Raw genomic sequence first — 18,848 nt, 5'->3', positions numbered from 1 at the left:
CACTGAAAACACTTTTACTTTTACCGCTCGCCTTCTTGATAGTGAGAATGGTGCTTTGAATAATAATAAAATATTAAATGTAATACTTTTAGGCAGTTAAGTTAACTGAAATTTACCCATCGCAATAGAGATTCCTAATCAGCTCCGAAAACTGATATCATACGACTACAATCTTGTAGAACCGCTCTATGGTAACCAATATACAATACATATCTAGATCCAAAAGAACTACATATTTAATTTATTAACAATTTTAAAGTGAATGGAAAAGAATTTAAGGCGCTTTTCTCTTTTGCAATTTAGTAAATCTTTTATCTTGATGATCTGTCGTATTATCTCCAGAGAGATTTAACTCAAAATACTGGCGTCGATTAAATTGGATGACGGGCTGACAAATTACAATTTAATTCTGCAAAATATTAATAGGTATTTGTAGAATTGAATTATAGAAAAAATAATTTATTGTATAAGGTATTATAGTAAAATATGCATTAAGGCCCATACTATATACAGAAATTGGGTCGACAAGATGATATCTAGACTGAATAGCAAACAATTTGGTAGGGGTTCAAATCGTTAGTTATCAGCTTCAAAATATTCGATTCGAAAAATTAAATTATTCAATTCTATATCAAAGAGTGGCAAAAGTGTGATTAGTTCGATAATTCTGAAACTAAGGCCAACAATTTTTTTTTTATTTTTGGGTACGTTTTTCTAATTTGTTGTAGGACTGTTTCAATTCAGTTTCGGTTTTATTAGAATAAATCGACATTCATTTATTTAATGAATAATTAGTGAGATTCAAATACAAATAAGAATGGAAAACTAAAGTCGAGCGAGACTGAAATTACAAAAGAATGCATGAATTAGAAAAGGTCTGTAATTTATGGATAAGATGTCTATACCGTTCTCATCTTTAAAAGGTGATGGTTTGTTTGGATTCCAGTTTTGAACACAGCACTTCCTCGACCTGACTGTAAATGATGTCCGTTACTGCTTAAATAATCCTTGTTAAAAGTCTAGTTTCTTATGAAAACCTCTTAATTGGACATCTGTCCCTGTCACTGTAATTGTGAAATTTTGTCTGCATCAGAAAATTGTTTCAAGTTAAAAATGTCAATTTTTAAGCCAAATTTTAATTGCTCAAATCGTTGCAACGATATAAAGCCGATGCATTGACAGTAGTAGACAGAGGCCATCCTGGACTCGTCAAAACTCTTAAGTGGTTGAATTTTGCTTTTGTTTTCTATCGGATCCAAAAGTTTTTTCTTTTACAGTTTGACAGCCACTGTAAATGAATTCCATTCGAAATGCGCCAGCATGGTGGATAGCCAGCCGTCTATTTGATTGCTCAGCCTATATTCCAGGAACCAGTTTAAAAAGCAGCGTCTACAGCTCAATGCGATGCCATGTACTCCTTGTATGTTGGCGTATTGGCAAGGAGCGTGTCGAAAGCTTCGAAAGTGAAAATGACGAACGTGTTTCAGAGACCAGATAGACATGTTTGTCTAATTAATAGGCTCGATCGTCTTTGCAGAATGTCAGACAAGTGGCATAAAATTGTGACGCACAGTTTTGAGTTCTCAATAATAGTTTATTTATTTACTTAAGCACGTGCGCAGGCTTTGTTGTTAACAAAAAATATACATACGAGTACATACATATCGTAGTTGGGTTTTCTGTATTTTTTTGGGTAGGCCTTTGCATAATGAGTTCGTTTTATTCTTTATTTGTGAGTTTTGCATTGCAAACTAAAGTTGAAAGTTTATTGCATATTTAAATGCAACTCTGTGCTCCTTGTTACATAATTTGCTTTGCATTAATTTACAACTAAATTTAGTTTTATCAACTTGTTTGTTTCTGTTGTTTTTATACATAATATAAATATGCTACAATTTATTATAGTAGGTATTATTTATAATTCAATCAACATCACGTTTTTGCGCTTTGATTCATCAACTTTTTTCGCTTTTTTTGCAAGAAATTACACAGAAATTTTGGCAGAATTTAAGAATTTGGAGCCAGTAGACAGAAGTACAAAAAGTTTGCAAAATAATAAATAATCGCTATGTGGCATTAGACAAAAATCATGTTACGATACAACAAATTATTGGACATATCAATTATAATACACTACCCCCCTCCCTCCATTGCATTTAGCATGTTACTTTAGTTGTGATTCGTCTTATTTTTGGATATTCAATTAAAATCGGGGTATAGGTCTGGACTTCTGGGCGTTCCCGTTGCCTGCGATTGCTGTGGATCGAGATTGGCTGCCATTTGTCGCAGGTTTTCGACACCGACTAGCAGTTGCCTGCAGGAATTTTGGAAAAATTTAGATTATTAAATTATTATTATGTTAGCCTAATAATTGCATTCATTGAAAGGTTAAAATAGTAAAATCTTAAATATTTTATGTTATGTTTATGTAATTTCTTAAAATAATATGCAATTTAAATTTTTAAATATTAAATAGCCTTAGAATACCAGCTATATCGTTTATTGCAGGTAAACAATAAATTCATATTTGACTACGTAAATATATAGATTGATTGTTTTGTTAGGTTTTTTAAGTTAAAAGAAAAACATTTTTTTAATAATTTTTTTTTAGTCTGAAATTATATTTACAGGAAATCCAAAATTTTGGTAACGAAAAAAAAAACACCAGAAAACAGGTTTATTTTTTAATTTATAATTAAAAGTGACGAAACAATTTTTTATTAAAAAGGAGTTATTATTGTTGTCTTACCAGAGTTTTAAAACTTATGCTTACCTCAAATTCTGTTCTGCATTGTCTGCGGCGCGTAACAAATCTCGTGATAGTTGCTGAGGTCTGGACGGACGCGTTGGACAACTATTAACATTGCCACTGCTACCGGGCGTTAGAACCGAGGCGGCTACACGTTCACAATTGCCACCCACGGCCCCATCGGAGCTACCATCGCGAGAGCGACGCAGATCCCCCAATTCCACCTGATCAGGATGGCAATAAAAGAGGAGAGTATGTATAACATAAATAGTTAAACAAATGTGTACAGCCAAACAAATTAATTAACAATTAAATATTGTATCTAATGATCCCGTATCGAATTCAAAGCAGTATACGAGGTTTTGTTAATACGATTAATTGAGTTAGGGAACTGTAGTTTGTTAATTTAAATTGATTGAGCCACTCTTACCATCAACTGTGCCACCTGGCGCTGAAGTCGTTGCGTCGTAAGTGCATTGGATGTCGCCGCCAGCGATTCACGCCTTCGCGACTCCTCCGTCAGTAGCAGCAGTTGCTGCTCCAAGTCGAGGGCACGCCGCGTCTGCGCGCTCAATTCCACTCGGGTTTCTTGCAGCTCCCGTTGCAGTCGCTCATTCTCCTGACGCATTGTCGACAGCTGCAGTGTACCTGCCGCATCCTGTGGTGGCGAATCTATTGAATTCGAGGGCAGTCCAATGGCCACATCGGCCAGCCGCTGGGAGGAGTGTATTATGGGCCCGTCTGAGAGAAAATCGGGCAGCATTTTGACACCGCCGGCAGCGCATTCTACAGTCGACAGCGAGGGTGCACATGGCAAGCCAGCCGCAGCGGCAGCAGCGGCGGCTGCATTGGGTAGTAGACCACCACAGCCACCAATTGCGCCGGCTGCTGCCTCATCGTTACCTCCGAGCGGTGAATTGGGGGGCGAGCTAAGATGTGCATCATGACCGCCACCACCACACCAAGAATCTGGTAAATGATCCTGCACAAAGTCGGGCAGGGCAGCTGATGAGGCCGTAGGCAGCGGATAGTCTGTAGACAAGCCAGCCCCGCCGCTGGGTAGTGCCCGATTTGCCGCTGAATCCAGCGGCAAATCAAGCTTCATTTTATCGGGAGCATTAAGAACCAATCGATTGGGACGCATACCGCGATTTCCACGACGAGGCGAGGCAGCGACCGTCGCTTGTGGCGGCATATCGTAACTGGAATATGAGCGCGGTACATAGCGTGATGCAGATGTGGACGCGTGCAAATTTGAATCGGCAGACGGGAATATGTCTGAAGGTAAGAAATATTACGTGATAATCCCAAATAGCAACGAATAAACTGAAACTCACCATCATGCCTTCGCTCGTGCAAATTCGGTTCAGCCGTGGGAAATATGTCTAAAAATTAGTTAAGCATCAATATGGAATGGACATGTGGGCATTGTTTTGGGTGCGTTTCTTATTCAACTCACCATCGTGTCCGCGATCGTCATACAGTCGATTACTTCGGACCTGTGCCAAGCCTACCCGATCATCATCGTCATCATCCAGCACCACATCATCTACATGGTTATGCTCCAGCCGAAAATCAGCACGCAAGCGGTTACAACTGCTGCTACTGTTGCTGCCACCACAGGCTGCATACTCAGCCAGACTCGCCTGCGAGTCAAACGAGCTGAAGCGTGGCGAACGTTTCATTTTGGATGACGCACTGCTGCCATTTATATCAGGCTGCATCAGGGAGGCCGAAGCCGATTGCGGGACTTTGGGTCGGGCGCCCGTTGATGTCTGCATGGGATTTGTGCTGCTGCTGCTCGCTGTTGTCGTAGCTGCCACAGCGTCCAGTGAGGTGACAGTCGTCGAGGGAGCTGTGACTGTGCCGCTGCTGTTGAGAAAGTGTTTAAATGAAAACGACGATGAGCCACCGCCACCACCACTTGCTGCTGTTGATGTTGGAGCCGGCAAAGCCTGTGCCGCCGCTGTCGCCACCGACCCCGTTGCTGTTGTGGCGCGTGTGCTGTTGTAGTCGCCATAGCCACCTTCACGACTGCCATTAAACAATAGATCGGCCACCAAGTCATTTATATTGCCGCGGGCCAATGTTGCCGTCTCATTTCGCTTCCCATCGTCACAGACGCCGCCGTCACCTCCGCTAATGTTTGGGAGGCATTCGCTCTGTTGTTGTTGTTGCTCTGCCGCGCCAGCATCATCTGCATTGCTGTTGTTACCATTGGCCATTTAAACTATAATAGAAATTGCAACAACCACTTTACTACTGCGCTATTTGTGTGTGTTCCTTTCTTTTCACTGGATTGCGTATTGTTGCTCTTGCTAGAGCAAAAGCATCGATAAAACGCGTTAAAAAATACCAAAAACGGTCACCTGGCTGCTCAACAAGGGGTAGCACTGGCCATTTGCCTGCGAGTTATCGATTACACGGTTACAGTTAATCAGCACCTCATCGTATAGGAAAGCTGGTAAACAAACGCGCAGATCTGAAATAAATAATATCGAATAAACGGCGTGTGTGCCAAATAGTGCATTTAAATGCTTTTGCGTGTCATGTCTGTGTGCGTGTTGTGCAGTATTGTTTATGCAATTGCATAAATGCAATAAAAAGCGAAAGGCAATTAAAAAACAACGCCGCCGCCTCCTCGCCGCGTAAGCAGCAGCGCTGCCATACAAAGTATAAATAATAAAACATAAAAGTGAACGGCAGCAACAACAATAACAACAACAATACAACAGCGCTAGTGAAAAGTGTCGCAGAGTTGATTGTTTTTTTTCTTTCTGTTATTTATTGGGTGGGCAGCAAGGGCGACGGCGGCGCAAAGAAAGTGGAAAATTCTGCGTAGCAAACAAACCGGTCGCGTGCGCTGCGTCGACAGCGACGCTGTGAATATATACAGAAAACTTGGAATGCAAAAGACAACGAAAAAGTTGTGGACAACAGCAATAACAACAACAACAACAACAAAAGCCGAAACAAAACGCATTTAAATTGGTAAAGACGGCAGAAAATTTTCGCTGACCACACAGTAAACGCAAAAAGCGGCCATATGCTGCATCGGCGGGGGTGACAGCGCGCTTACGTGTGTTTTTGTGTGTGTGTGTGCGTCTGATGCAAAGGTGGTGAGCGTGCACGGGTCGCGTTACTGTAAATTGCCGCCGCACCATGGTGTGAGTGCTGTTCCATTTTTGATTGCTTTTTTTTATAACGCACTGTCCTGATTTTTGCGCATCTGGGTTGACAAAGAATTACAACAGCAAAGACCATTTATTTATTTAAATTATGGGTTCATTCTTGCCCAGAGGGGCATAGACATAGAATACTGCATGGAGCAGCGACAGACAGGTAAGCACTATTGGTTGGGCCAAGCCCAAACCCTTAACATGCTCCAATTAGAAAACGACAGCGGCGGCGAAAGCAGATTTGTGTCTTGGCTGTCTTTTGGATTGCATTGCAGGGGTGTTTTTTGTTGTTTGTTTTGTTGTTGTTGTTGTCTTCGGCCTCGTTTATTGACTTGTCTAACGCCTCTGCCCTCTGACCATCAGGCCACATACATAAGCGCACCTGCAGCGCCCATCCTTCGTTCTGATTCCCCCTTTCCCACTTCCCCATTTCTGTTGAAAATCAATACAAACATAAGTACCAATGCACGCATGTTAATATAAGCAGATAATAATCTTATGTTATCTACAAGTTATCTGTCACTGTTGCATACGAATGTAAGCATAAAGAATATGTATAGCAAAAGTGTCAGTCTCCAATAAAACTCTAAAGCGAACAGACGCACGGCGGTCCGCGACTATTGTCTTTTACTTTACTCCTACTGAGCCCTTCCCTTTTCAGCGAATATATAATCTATTCAATAGGTTATGGGCCCAGGGCATATAGGCTCATAGGAGAAGTTCAAAGTATTGTGAAATAGTAATCGTTTGGTGACTCAAGAAATATAACATTTAAAAAATGAGTGCGCTATATCAAATAGACAAATTGGAAGAGCATAACTATGACTCATGGAGCATACAGATGCGATCTGTCTTAGTGCACGCGGAATTGTGGAGTGTGGCATCAGGTGCTGAACCTAGTAATACTGAGAGTTCAAGGCCAAAAGATGAAAAGGCATTAGCAATTATAACGCTAAGTGTAAAAGCTTCACAATTGGGCTTCATTAAAAATTGCAACACTTCGTACGAGGCATGGAAAAAGTTAAAGGACGTTCATCAGCCGAGTGGACCTGTACGGAAAGTGTCGCTGTACAAGAAATTGCTAGGCAAACGCATGTTTCAAGGCCAAAGCATTTCAAGTTACATACACGAATTTAACGAAATTCTGGATGGTTTGTGTACAGTTGGCATCGAATTAAATGATGAGTTAAAAACAATCGTGTTGTTGTCAAGCTTGCCCGAACCATACGAAAATTTTGTCGTCGCCATTGAGACGCGTGACAATTTACCGTCATTTGATGTGTTATGTATCAAGCTGATGGAAGAGGGAGAGCGCAGAGGCAATGCAGATGGAGAGAGCGAGAATGCAAGAGCATTTATAGCTACGCAGCAGATCGTCGCGCATTCCAAAGCGAATTCAAAAAGGAATTCAAAAATCGTCGTTTGCTACAACTGCGGCGAAAAAGGGCACTACAAGGCACAGTGCAAGCGTGAGAAAATTCGCGGTGAAGGGAAAAAGCAATCGACAAAGAAAGAGATGGAAAAGCAGAGCAGCTTGTTAAATGCGTTGGACGTTGGAAAGATAGAGAACAACATGTGGTGTCTGGACAGCGGAGCAACAAGCCATATGTGTTGCGATAAGACGTTATTTTCAAAATTTATTGCGCACACTGAAATGATCGGTTTAGCTGACGCTGGTTTCCTGAAGGCCGAAGGCAGAGGAGAGGTGAAGTTACAGACAGAACTTTGTACCTTGGTGTTGTCAGATGTACTGTATGTACCGAAAATGAATGGCAACTTTATGTCCGTCAGCCGGTCAGTGCAAAAGAACAATGTTATACATTTTGGGCCACATTTTGCTAAAGTTATACAAAACGGCGAGTGTATACTGAAAGCGAATAAAGTTGGGAACCTTTATATGTTTCAAGGCAAACAAAATAGGTGTTATTCCGCAACTGAATCAGATGGTACATTGTGGCATAAGCGTTATGGCCATTTAAATTTTACCAGTCTGAAGGAAGTGATCAGCAAAGAGCTAGTGCGTGGTATTGGAAAGGTTGTTTTCCCAGACAACTTGAATTGCAAAACGTGTATGCTAAGCAAAATACATGTACAGCCATTCCCAAAGGTAAGCACTAACCGTGCCGAAGAGCTGTTGGAACTGGTTCATGCTGATGTATGCGGCCCATTCGACACGAAGTCACTTGCTGGATCCAAATACTTTCTGACCTTCATCGATGACAAGTCCAGGCGTATATTTGTTTATTTTTTGCGGAAGAAAGATGAAGTGTTCAGTAAGTTCGTCGAATTTAAAAACTTGGTTGAACGGCAAACAGATAAAAAGCTCAAATGTATTCGAACCGACAATGGAGGCGAGTTTGTCAACACAACATTCAACGGTTTCCTGAAACACCATGGTATTGCAAGGCAATTGACCGTGGCTTATACTCCGCAGCAGAACGGCGTGGCGGAAAGAGCAAACCGGACATTAACGGAGATGTCCAGATGCTTATTGGTGCAGTCGGGCCTAGGCGAGTCTTTGTGGGCCGAAGCAGTCAACACAGCAGTATACATAAGAAACAGATCACCTACCAGTGCACTGAACAACCTGACTCCAATGGAAGCGTGGACAGGTAAGAAACCCTGTGTTAGCCATCTAAAAGTTTTTGGTTCCATTGCAGTTGCACTTGCAAAGGGTCCCCGTAAAGGCAAATTCAAACCCAAAGGGCATGAGTACCGTATGGTTGGGTATTCGGTAGCAGCCAAAGGCTATCGGTTATACGACCCAGAGACGAGGACGATTGTCGAAAAACGAGACATTCTATTTGATGAGCGTTGTGGTGGTCATACCAATGAAGATACCGTTACGGTAGATTTTCCTGCATGCGAGGTTCAAGAGCATGTCACTCACACGGATGGTGACAGAAGCATCGACGACGATGACAGTGAGCACAGTTCTGACGACAGCAGCTCCAACGCATATGAGAGTGCAGTCGAAAAAGAAGACTCTGACGAGGATACTGTGAAGATTGGGCCAGGCCGGCCTAAAATTGTTCGAAATGGTAAACCTGGTCGTCCAAGAAAGCAATACAATGTGCTTGGAGCATTGGTTGCTAGTGACGTAATGGTTCCGACATCCTATGATCAGGCCGTTGGTAGCACACATGCAGTATTCTGGCAAGAGGCGATGCAAAAGGAATATCAGGCACTACAATCAAACGAAACCTGGCAGATGGCTGATTTACCAAAAGATCAGCGAGCAGTTGGTTGCAAGTGGGTATACAGCCTGAAACGTGACTCTGATGGAAAAGTCGAACGTTTCAAGGCACGACTCGTTGCTAAAGGGTGCTCCCAGAAGTATGGCGTGAACTATGTAGAGACGTTCTCACCCGTTTGCAGATTGGAAACCGTGCGGTTTATTTTGGCGTTAGCAGCGGAATTGAAGCTGTACCTTCACCAGATAGATGTGTGTACCGCCTATTTGAATAGCGACCTGCATGAAACTGTTTATATGAAGCAGCCACAGGGATACACAGATCCCAATAATCCAAGTAAGGCTTTATTGCTTAAAAAGGCAATATATGGATTGAAGCAGTCGGGGCGCGAGTGGAACTCCAAGCTCGATTGTGTACTACAAGGCATAGATTTTGTAGCATGTGAAAATGAACCGTGTCTTTACAAAAGGAACGGAAGAGGTGACTTATCATTAATCCTTGTTTATGTTGATGATATAATTATAGCATGCCGATCAAAAGAGGACTTGGCCAACATCAAGTCAGCCATTACAACATCGTTTGAATGTGTTGACAAGGGAGAGCTGCATTTGTTCCTTGGCATGGAAGTGCAGCGCGACGGTGAGCTTGGCGAAATTTCGCTAAGCAATTCGCAATACATCAAAGACATATTGCGTGAACATGGATGCGAGACCTGTAGACCTACAGCGACCCCACTGGATGCTGGTTTCCAAGTGATATGTACCAGCGAGCATTGTCAAAAGGTTGACATTGCATCCTACCAGTCTTCAATTGGCGAGTTAATGTGGCTGGCGCTTACAACAAGGCCAGACATATTGCATTCCGTTGCCAAGTTAGCTCAACGGAATCAAGATCCGCATGCAGAGCACCTAGTGGGTGTAAAACATGTGCTTCGATACCTGGCGTCAACTGTGGACCTGAAGTTGCACTACAAAGAGTGTGGACAACCCCTTACCGGCTATGTGGATGCAGACTGGGGTGGCGACCGCATCGATCGCAAGTCGTATACTGGCTATGTATACTACTTGGCTGGAGGACCCATATCCTGGCGATCTGAAAAGCAACGCAGCGTGGCACTTAGCAGCACGGAGGCGGAGTATATGGCTCTTTCAACTGCGTGTAAGGAGGCCATATACCTACGGCGTCTTATAGTGGAGATTGGCTGCGGTGACTCGAGTACTCCAACTATTCTTCATGGCGATAATTTAAGTGCTCAACAATTAGCTAAGAATCCTGTACACCATGAAAGAACAAAGCATATTGATATTAGATATCATTTTGCAAGACAGGTTGTAAACGAAGAACAAATTGTTTTACAGTATACATCAACCAATGAAATGATAGCTGATATTTTAACGAAAAATCTCCCTAAAGCGAAGCATGTTCATTTTACAAAGCTGTTAAATTTGATTTGAAAATTTTTGTAAAACATGTTTGCATTGAGGAAGGGTGTTGAAAATCAATACAAACATAAGTACCAATGCACGCATGTTAATATAAGCAGATAATAATCTTATGTTATCTACAAGTTATCTGTCACTGTTGCATACGAATGTAAGCATAAAGAATATGTATAGCAAAAGTGTCAGTCTCCAATAAAACTCTAAAGCGAACAGACGCACGGCGGTCCGCGACTATTGTCTTTTACTTTACTCCTACTGAGCCCTTCCCTTTTCAGCGAATATATAATCTATTCAATAATTTCAAATCGACCTGGCTTCGTTGCTGCTTTTGCCTCTTCATTTGTATACAAATGATAGTGCAATTGTTATTGTTGTTGTTGTATTCACTAGCATGCCCAGCCATTTGTGCACACAGTGTAAACGAACGATATAAATATAGACCTGAATTATTTTCTTTTAGCATTCACACTCAAATTGATTTCTGGCTGTGGTCTGTGGTTAATAATTTTCCCACCCTTCTTCCCGCTCCCTTGTGCATTGAATCATGCAATGTGGTAAGAAAAGTGAAAATGTACCATGCCTTGAAGATTGAGAAGCCCGAACCCCATCATCTACGTTTCTTGTCGTCTTCGTAATTCAATTAACGTTCAGTTCATTCGCTATGTGGCCATTTGTTGGCACCCCGTTTTAGTATCGTATTATGTGTTAATTAAAATTTGTAGTTTTTCTTTTAATTTGCATTGTAAATTTGTGCTATGGCCTGTGATAAGTCGGTGCGCTTCAATAATTTCCATATCAAAGCCGTACCCACTAGTCAACATTATCGCTTATGTGCGGTGGTGTAAGTGCTTTACCTGATTTCAATTGGAAGATATCTATGTATTACATATATGAGCATACACCAATGCTCAAAATTATAAGAACCCTTCAATTTAAGGGTCGTGGTAATTGTGCTAAATGTTCTTCCTTTCAGTTGAAGCATATCTAACCTTTTTAAAAAACTATTTTAAATAATTGGATGTCTTGAAGATATATTTTATTGCCTACAACAATAAGTTTTATTACTCTATGCTCTGTAACTACTCAAAACTACCACAAAAATATTTATTTTTGCTTTCCACCTATTTTCACAAAATAAATCCAAATTCTGTATAATTGCTTTGTTACTGTTTATTTATATTAGAAGAGTGTTGTACTGAAACCCGCGAATCCAAATAATACATCACCCAATGTGGAAGCTTACAATTTTTCAAGACACTTGTCCCAAATTGCACGAATTTGGGAATTCCGTTTTAGGAAATCTGTAAAAGTAAGTCAAGTGAAAGAAATAGGTTATCAAAAAATTTTAGATTTTATAAACAGATCACCAAACAGATTTTTCCAAAAATTGTTTTTATATGAAATATTTTTTACAAACATATGTATGTATGTGTATGATCGTTTGTTTCGGTAAATGTTATATTCTATATTTTTTGTTAATATTGACTAGACCTTTATATTGAGCAAATATTAAACTTATAATATTATTCTTGGTAATTAATCTGTTGTTTTTATGTTTTCCAATATTTTCAAATATTTCTTGTGAACAACTAAAACATTTCAAAAACCCATTAATAGGAGAAGGCTTATAACGATAGATGGAAATCAAAAGGCCCTGGATGTGTACAAATATTTTATATAATTATAAAATTAATTCGTCAATGAATTCATTAAAGAAAACTTTCACAATTCGCATTCAAATATTTTACAATCTCTTAGTTTTTAAACCATAAACAACTTTTTTAAAAGCCCTACCACGTTTTTAAATATTACTGGTAATAATCTACCTAAAAATAGAGGAAGAATCTGTTTCAGCCTTAGTTAGAGGCGGACCTCAATTGCACTTTAATATCATAAATAATTAGAAAGTCTAGTACGATTACTATGGAAATATATTACCGTGGATAATGTTTTAAGCTTTTCAGGTGAAATAATTTAAAGAAAATTAAGTAAAGAAATTTTCTCAGAATCTGATAAAGTTGAATTTGAAGCATGTATATTCTATTTCGGCCGTAGGTGTATAAGTATCTATGTTGGTAGGTGTCTGTGAGTGTCTGCTACGTGATTAAGTGACTGAGCACTAATCAATAAAGTCGACTGTTTTCTATGAACTCGTTCATGGCAATTGTGCAGTTTACATTTTGCAATTTCAAGCTCAATTTTTCGAAATTTCCACTTCGATGCCAGTTTTTCGAGATGTGTTCAATGGGACGAAAAAAGGTCTTTGGTATAGTCACTGTCAAAATAGACCTACGCTCAAGGTAGTACGGATATATAGGCGCACCTACATACTAAGTTTGGTTAGTGTTGGTACGGCTGTTTCCGGGTTCCAGGTTTGATCATGCTGGAATGGTTTCTTTCTTCCTTTTGTACACATTTGCAAACCCTACCCGTACCTTTCGGTGCAGTGAAAGGAGTTTCTGCAGATCTAGCAAAATTCCCAAAACTTAAACCAATAATTATGGTGCTCTGATTTTTAATGGTGTACGATTTTTGCTGTTTTAATATTCAAAAATTCAATTTTGCCTCGAAGCATTAAACTAACTCAAGCACTAAAAGAAAATGTTTACACTGATAAAAAAGTTGCATAGTACAGATGAATATTTTTATTTTAAATTTAATGTTTTACTACTATATTTCATATTCAAATCAAATATTAACATCGTAAATTTTACTAAAAACATATTCAATTAGTAATTTTAATATGAATAAAATGAAATATAATAATATTATCCATACTCAGAGCAAGTTTAATATTAACCATCATTATTTCATATACATATTCTCATATAACGATCAATGGAAAAATCACTTTTTTGTTTTCTAAGTAATGTTGGGATTTATGAGTTTTATATAATTTATAGTATTCCGATTATTTGTTGTATTTCTTTATGGGCACCTTAATGTTATTTTTTTTCGACTTCAAAATGTATGTATATAGTATATTACCGTTGCACTACAGGCTAGGATTTCGACTAGTCGTTCGCACTAATGGCTCATTGTACGTTGTTGTTGAGGTATTGAGTTACAAACTTTAATTACCTGCCTAGTTCCTATCCAAGTTTCTGTGCATTTGTTATTCAGCAGGCCATACCCCCTGTTGTCGTAAAGCTTACTAATTGGAGTGTATTTTGGATAAACACGACTTTAATATTGGTATATATTTTTCTCTTGCTGTATCTACAGGGCAGATTGTACAAAAGTCAAATGCTTAGCAAGAAGAGGAAGGAGTCAACAATTGGTCCAAACGACGCTTAGATGCGTTAGATTCATGTCAAATGTCGTCGTCGAAAAACGGCGGCTTAACTAGTGCCACAAATGGCCGCAGTGGCAGCACTGGCAGCGCCAACATTAATCTCAAAATCAAGTCAATAGCAGGAACAGCATTAGCAGTATCAGTTTCATCATCATCCGCAGCAACAACTGGAACAACAGCAGCAACGACAACGACGTCAATTGGTCTTAAATCAGCGGCAATTGGTACAGTTGGCAATGCCGCACACAAAACACTGCCCGAGCTGAAGACACAGCGCAGCAACAGCAACACCAACAGCGACAACAACAGTGGGAGCAATCTAGTGAAAACTTTGGCCATCCATAGACGCGACAACTCAAATGCGGAGAAGGAAAAGGAAAGAAAACTGCACTATTTCCCGCCACAAACGATGGCTCTTGCACCTGCTATCCCACAAGAGTCCAACGATGCCAACTCAGACTATTTGGCCTACTACGATGGAACTTTGTGCGCGGGATCGCTGGAGACGCTCATTAAGCACATGGTGCCCACACATGAATATTATCCAGATCATAACTATTTGTTCGCTTTTCTGTTGAGCTCTCGCCTTTTCATACGGCCACATGAATTGCTCGCCCATATCTCACAAACTTGGGAGCTGCAGCAGCAGCAACATCAGCAAAATGCTGGCGATGTAGTCGACGACGCTGGTCACGGACACGGCCATTATGCTGTACAATCACTGGCGCTTGGGCAGCACATCATCAGCAACTCTGCATCTCCATTAACGCAACGCAAGGCTACAACGACAGTCACAGCAACAGCAACGAACTCGACAGCAACTGCTGTGGAACTGGAACCCAAGCCGCAGCAACGTACAGCCACTCAACGTTCGGCACAGAATTGTATACGTCTGCTATCTGAATGGATTGAGATATTTCCTTATGATTTCCGGGATGAACGATTGATGCAGCAGGTGCGAATATTGGCGCGCAAGTGCGTCTATATTGACAACTCATTGGGGAAGCAGGTATCACGGATATTGCAATTGTTGGTAGGGCGTCTCACAACCCTAGAGCAGTACGAGGAGTTTCTGCAGACGCTAAACGCTGAGGCAAACGCCAACGATCAGTTACCTGCAACTAACAACTCCCAGCAGCAGCTTTATCAACAGCAACATCTTCATCACCATCATCATCATCAGCTCCATTTGCACAATCCCTTTCAAACATTTTTAGGTAGCTCACATGCCAATGGCGGGAACTCTTCAGTCGCCAGTGGTGGCATATCAGCTTCCACAGGCACAGCAGCGAGTGGCAACAGCAATGCAAACTCTAGTGGCAACAATTCACCTTTGACTACACCACAGCCTTGTGATGTCTTTGGAATTATGGATATTTGCGCTAGCTGTGCGCATTTGGCTCACCAATTGACGGCCATTGAGTTGGAGCGTTTATCGCACATCGGGCCGGAGGAGTTTGTGCAGGCATTTGCAAAGGATTATCAGCAAGTTAAGTCGGTGACAGCCGATGCTGGTGGTAGTGGGAGCGCCAGTTCGTTGAACGATTTGAAGAAAACGCGCAATTTGGAATCATATGTGCAATGGTTCAATCGTTTAAGCTATTTGACAGCCAGCGAAATTGTCAAGGTGGGTATTAGATACACATACACATACAAATATACATATGTACGTATTACCAAAAAAAATATAGAGAAAAGGAGTTAAGCTCAGATAAGCACTTCAATATAAATATCCTTCGACAGTTCAGTAAGTTTAATTTTAGTTAATTCCATAGAGAGAGAGAGGGAGGACACATCTATATTCGTCTGAATTATGTGAGCATATCAGTCTGACTTAATTAATGTTTAAAAGTATTTTGAACACAAACATCGTTTAACATACGCTTTGCTTAATATAATCTCTCAAGTACAATATTTTGCATTCGCCGAAAGCTTTTCTGCAGTTCACTTATTATCGTCCCCAAATATACTATCCACAAAGATAACAGTAACATGTACTTCCAGGTTATATTTTTTAAGGTACATATGTATATATAAAATTTTATATAATAATGAGAGTAAAGTGGATACATTTTCTCAATAAAATGTGGATTCTTCATACCCTAAAAGCACATAACATTTTATTTATTTATTTATTTATTTATAAAAAAATCAACAAATTTACTGTCAATAAATAATTGATAATATTAGAAAGTAAAATAAAGATATTTATAGTATTACATTATAAGTTAAACTTAAAAGATAAGAAAGCCTAAGGGAGAGCTATACAATGACGTCTATTAATGCCTCCGACACGTTGGGGGAATTTTATTTGCCAGTTGGCCAGCTATGCCCCGATTCACAGCCAAATGTGGTCAGAGACATTATAGACCTAACAAACTAAACAAATAGCAAGTAGAAGAGAAGAATTAATTCTACTTAAGAACTAATTAGAAAAAGTAAGGTGTAGAAAGAGGAAGAGGAAAAAGAAAAAAATAAGAGGGAAAGAGAGATACAAAGACAGAGTTTGTAGTTTCCTTTGAAGAAGATGTTAAAAATTGTTATTTAGTAGAAAATGTTGTTCTTATTAAAAATCTCAATATAATCTGATGGAGAAATTTAAGGTTATCTGAAAAGCTGGGAATACAAAATATATATCATACTTGTATATAAAAAGGAGGTAATTCGAGTCCCCAAATGAGACAAATAAATTCTATGCAACAAGTGCTTTCCAAAAGTATTAATTGGAACTGGCATTAAGACAGAATTAAAGATTTATCTTTATATATTCTCTCTCAAACATATTCATTCATTATCATTATTATCTATAAACAGTATCCGAAGAAGAAGCAACGTGTACGCATTATTGAATATTGGATTGAGACAGCTCGCGAATGCTTCAACATTGGCAATTTCAATAGTCTGATGGCCATAATAGCAGGTCTAAATTTGGCACCAATAGGCAGACTAAAAAAGACGGTAAGCTCTACGGAGGTATCAAATTGAATGCTTGACATTACTAATTATTTTTATTTGTTTTGGGCAGTGGTCAAAGGTGCAATCAGCAAAATTCTCAGTGCTGGAACATCAAATGGATCCAACATCGAATTTCAATAGTTATCGGTCGACGCTTAAAGCTGCCATGTGGCGCTCAGAGGGCGCCACAGAAGAACGCGAACGTATAATCATTCCATTTTTTAGTTTATTTGTTAAGGACTTGTATTTTTTAAATGAAGGCTGCTCGAATCGGTAAATGATCATCTTTTAACATTATGAAAACAATATATTTTTATTTGCTAATATCGGTTATTATTTCAGCTTGCCCAACAATCATATCAACTTTGAGAAATGCTCACAACTCGCCAAACAAGTAATGGAGTTCAACGAATGGAAAAAAGTCACTTGCCCTTTTGAGAAATTGCCGAATGTTATTGCCTACTTGCAACACAATGCGGTGCTCAACGAAAATACATTGTCAATAGCCTCATTTGAGTGTGAACCGCCGGAGAACACCGAGGAGAAGGATCGCTATAAAACTGTGAAAGCCGAAACGAAGCAACAATTGCTACAGCAATTGCAGGAACAACAGCAGCAATAGTTGATTTTTAGCTATTTAGTTGTTAGCTACAGCTGTAGAGATTTTATTTAAGTTATGCTTAAGTGCTTGCCATGTTTACTTTCGATTTTTTATACATAAATATTTTGTATTCTAAGATTTGTTTCGTAAATATTTTCAAACTAGTACTTTTAGTTTTTGCAATAAGAGTACAATTTTAAGATAAGAAGCTTGCGCTGCAATGCTTAAAGCAAATGGCTTTTAAAGCAATTGCCTTATAAAGCATGTACTGGCATTTCAAATATTATCAGAACCATTCATAAAAAATAGCACATTAGGTGCTTCTTCTTTGAGAGGAAATAGAAACAGAGGGAATAGAGGAACGTTCAAGCTTCAATAAACTCTTTTTAAATTGTATATTTTTCTAAACTAAATTTAAAAAAAAGGTTTCTTTCTAAAACTATTCCTTCAATTTTATGAACTTTAAGCAGCTCAGACAAAACTATTTATTAACGCAATGCATCTCGATAATGTTGCCAGTAAATTATTATTGTAATAAGCATTAGCCAGAGCTAAACAAATGTATGTACTTAAAAGCATTTTGGGTGGGGCCGATAATTGAAAAAATATATAGCATTGGCCAAATGCAATTATAATCATAAGTATATATGCATTAAAATATGATCAATGTGCGCGCTATTTGTAAGACAACAGTATTTATATTGATATACATATACACAGACACATTTTTACATACATAATATTCTACATAGTTAAATTGAACCTCTTTTATTAACAAATGGTAAATGGAAATTATGTGGATCAATTTTGTGTTGCATTTTGGTCGTGTTTTGTCTCGAAGCTTAAACATTTAACAAGAACTTAGCAATGTGTACAACAATGCTGCCTACACATTCTTTATAAGAACAAAAAAGTATGACTTGTGCTAGTTACAATGATACTTTTCCCATTTACAATTTATCTTAATTGAAATAGGCCTAAGTATTTTAATATGATGTGCGAAATTGTGTGTATTGCATTACTGTTTAATTTAAAACATGAATTGTGGATGGAATGATATTAACTATAAAGGGACTAAACAACAAAACGAAGAAAATAAACTGCTTTCGAATACAAAAAACGTGTGCGAACAAAATGAACTGCGATGATTAACATAAGCTTGAATTTCTACAGGTAGGCCCGTAATAACTCGAAAGTACTTGTCAGGTTCTAGAGGACCGCTCAGTGGAGAAATTGCACGTACGAGAATAACTTTTGGGTTAATTAAGATATCCTAATCAAATTTCGTATTTATGGCTCCTATAAGTACCTCATTATAGCCTGTACCCAAAGGGTTAAAGGCTATATTAGTTTTGTGCGAATGTATGTAACACACAGAAGGAGGCGTGGCAGACCCCACAAAGTGAATATATATTATTGATCAGGATGGCAAA

At 39.2% G+C, this 18,848-nt stretch overlaps 2 protein-coding genes across 2 annotated transcripts; one reads left to right on the top strand and one right to left on the bottom strand.

Annotated features, from left to right (window-relative positions):
• Positions 1–1,573: 1,573 nt before the first annotated feature.
• Positions 1,574–5,054, bottom strand: LOC115632429. Its single transcript, XM_030529570.1, has 5 exons — positions 4,209–5,054; positions 4,087–4,134; positions 3,180–4,027; positions 2,774–2,973; positions 1,574–2,314 (listed from the first exon to the last, which is right to left on the bottom strand). The coding sequence occupies exons 1-5, from the start codon at positions 4,972–4,974 to the stop codon at positions 2,200–2,202; spliced, it is 1,977 nt and encodes a 658-aa protein (XP_030385430.1). The 5' UTR covers positions 4,975–5,054; the 3' UTR covers positions 1,574–2,199.
• Positions 5,055–5,594: 540 nt separating this feature from the next.
• Positions 5,595–17,551, top strand: LOC115632371 (ras-GEF domain-containing family member 1B). Its single transcript, XM_030529490.1, has 5 exons — positions 5,595–6,091; positions 13,790–15,486; positions 16,674–16,817; positions 16,885–17,087; positions 17,157–17,551. Exons 2-5 carry the CDS (start codon positions 13,882–13,884, stop codon positions 17,434–17,436), a joined length of 2,232 nt encoding a protein of 743 aa, XP_030385350.1. The 5' UTR covers positions 5,595–6,091; positions 13,790–13,881; the 3' UTR covers positions 17,437–17,551.
• Positions 17,552–18,848: the final 1,297 nt, after the last annotated feature.

Source organism: Scaptodrosophila lebanonensis, unplaced genomic scaffold, assembly GCF_003285725.1.
Source record: "Scaptodrosophila lebanonensis strain 11010-0011.00,11010-0021.00 unplaced genomic scaffold, SlebRS2 tig00001415-arrow-pilon, whole genome shotgun sequence".
Classification (NCBI taxonomy): Eukaryota; Metazoa; Arthropoda; class Insecta; order Diptera; family Drosophilidae; genus Scaptodrosophila; species Scaptodrosophila lebanonensis.
Note: the sequence above shows the minus strand (reverse complement) of the source record. Positions and strands in the feature narration are given on the sequence as shown.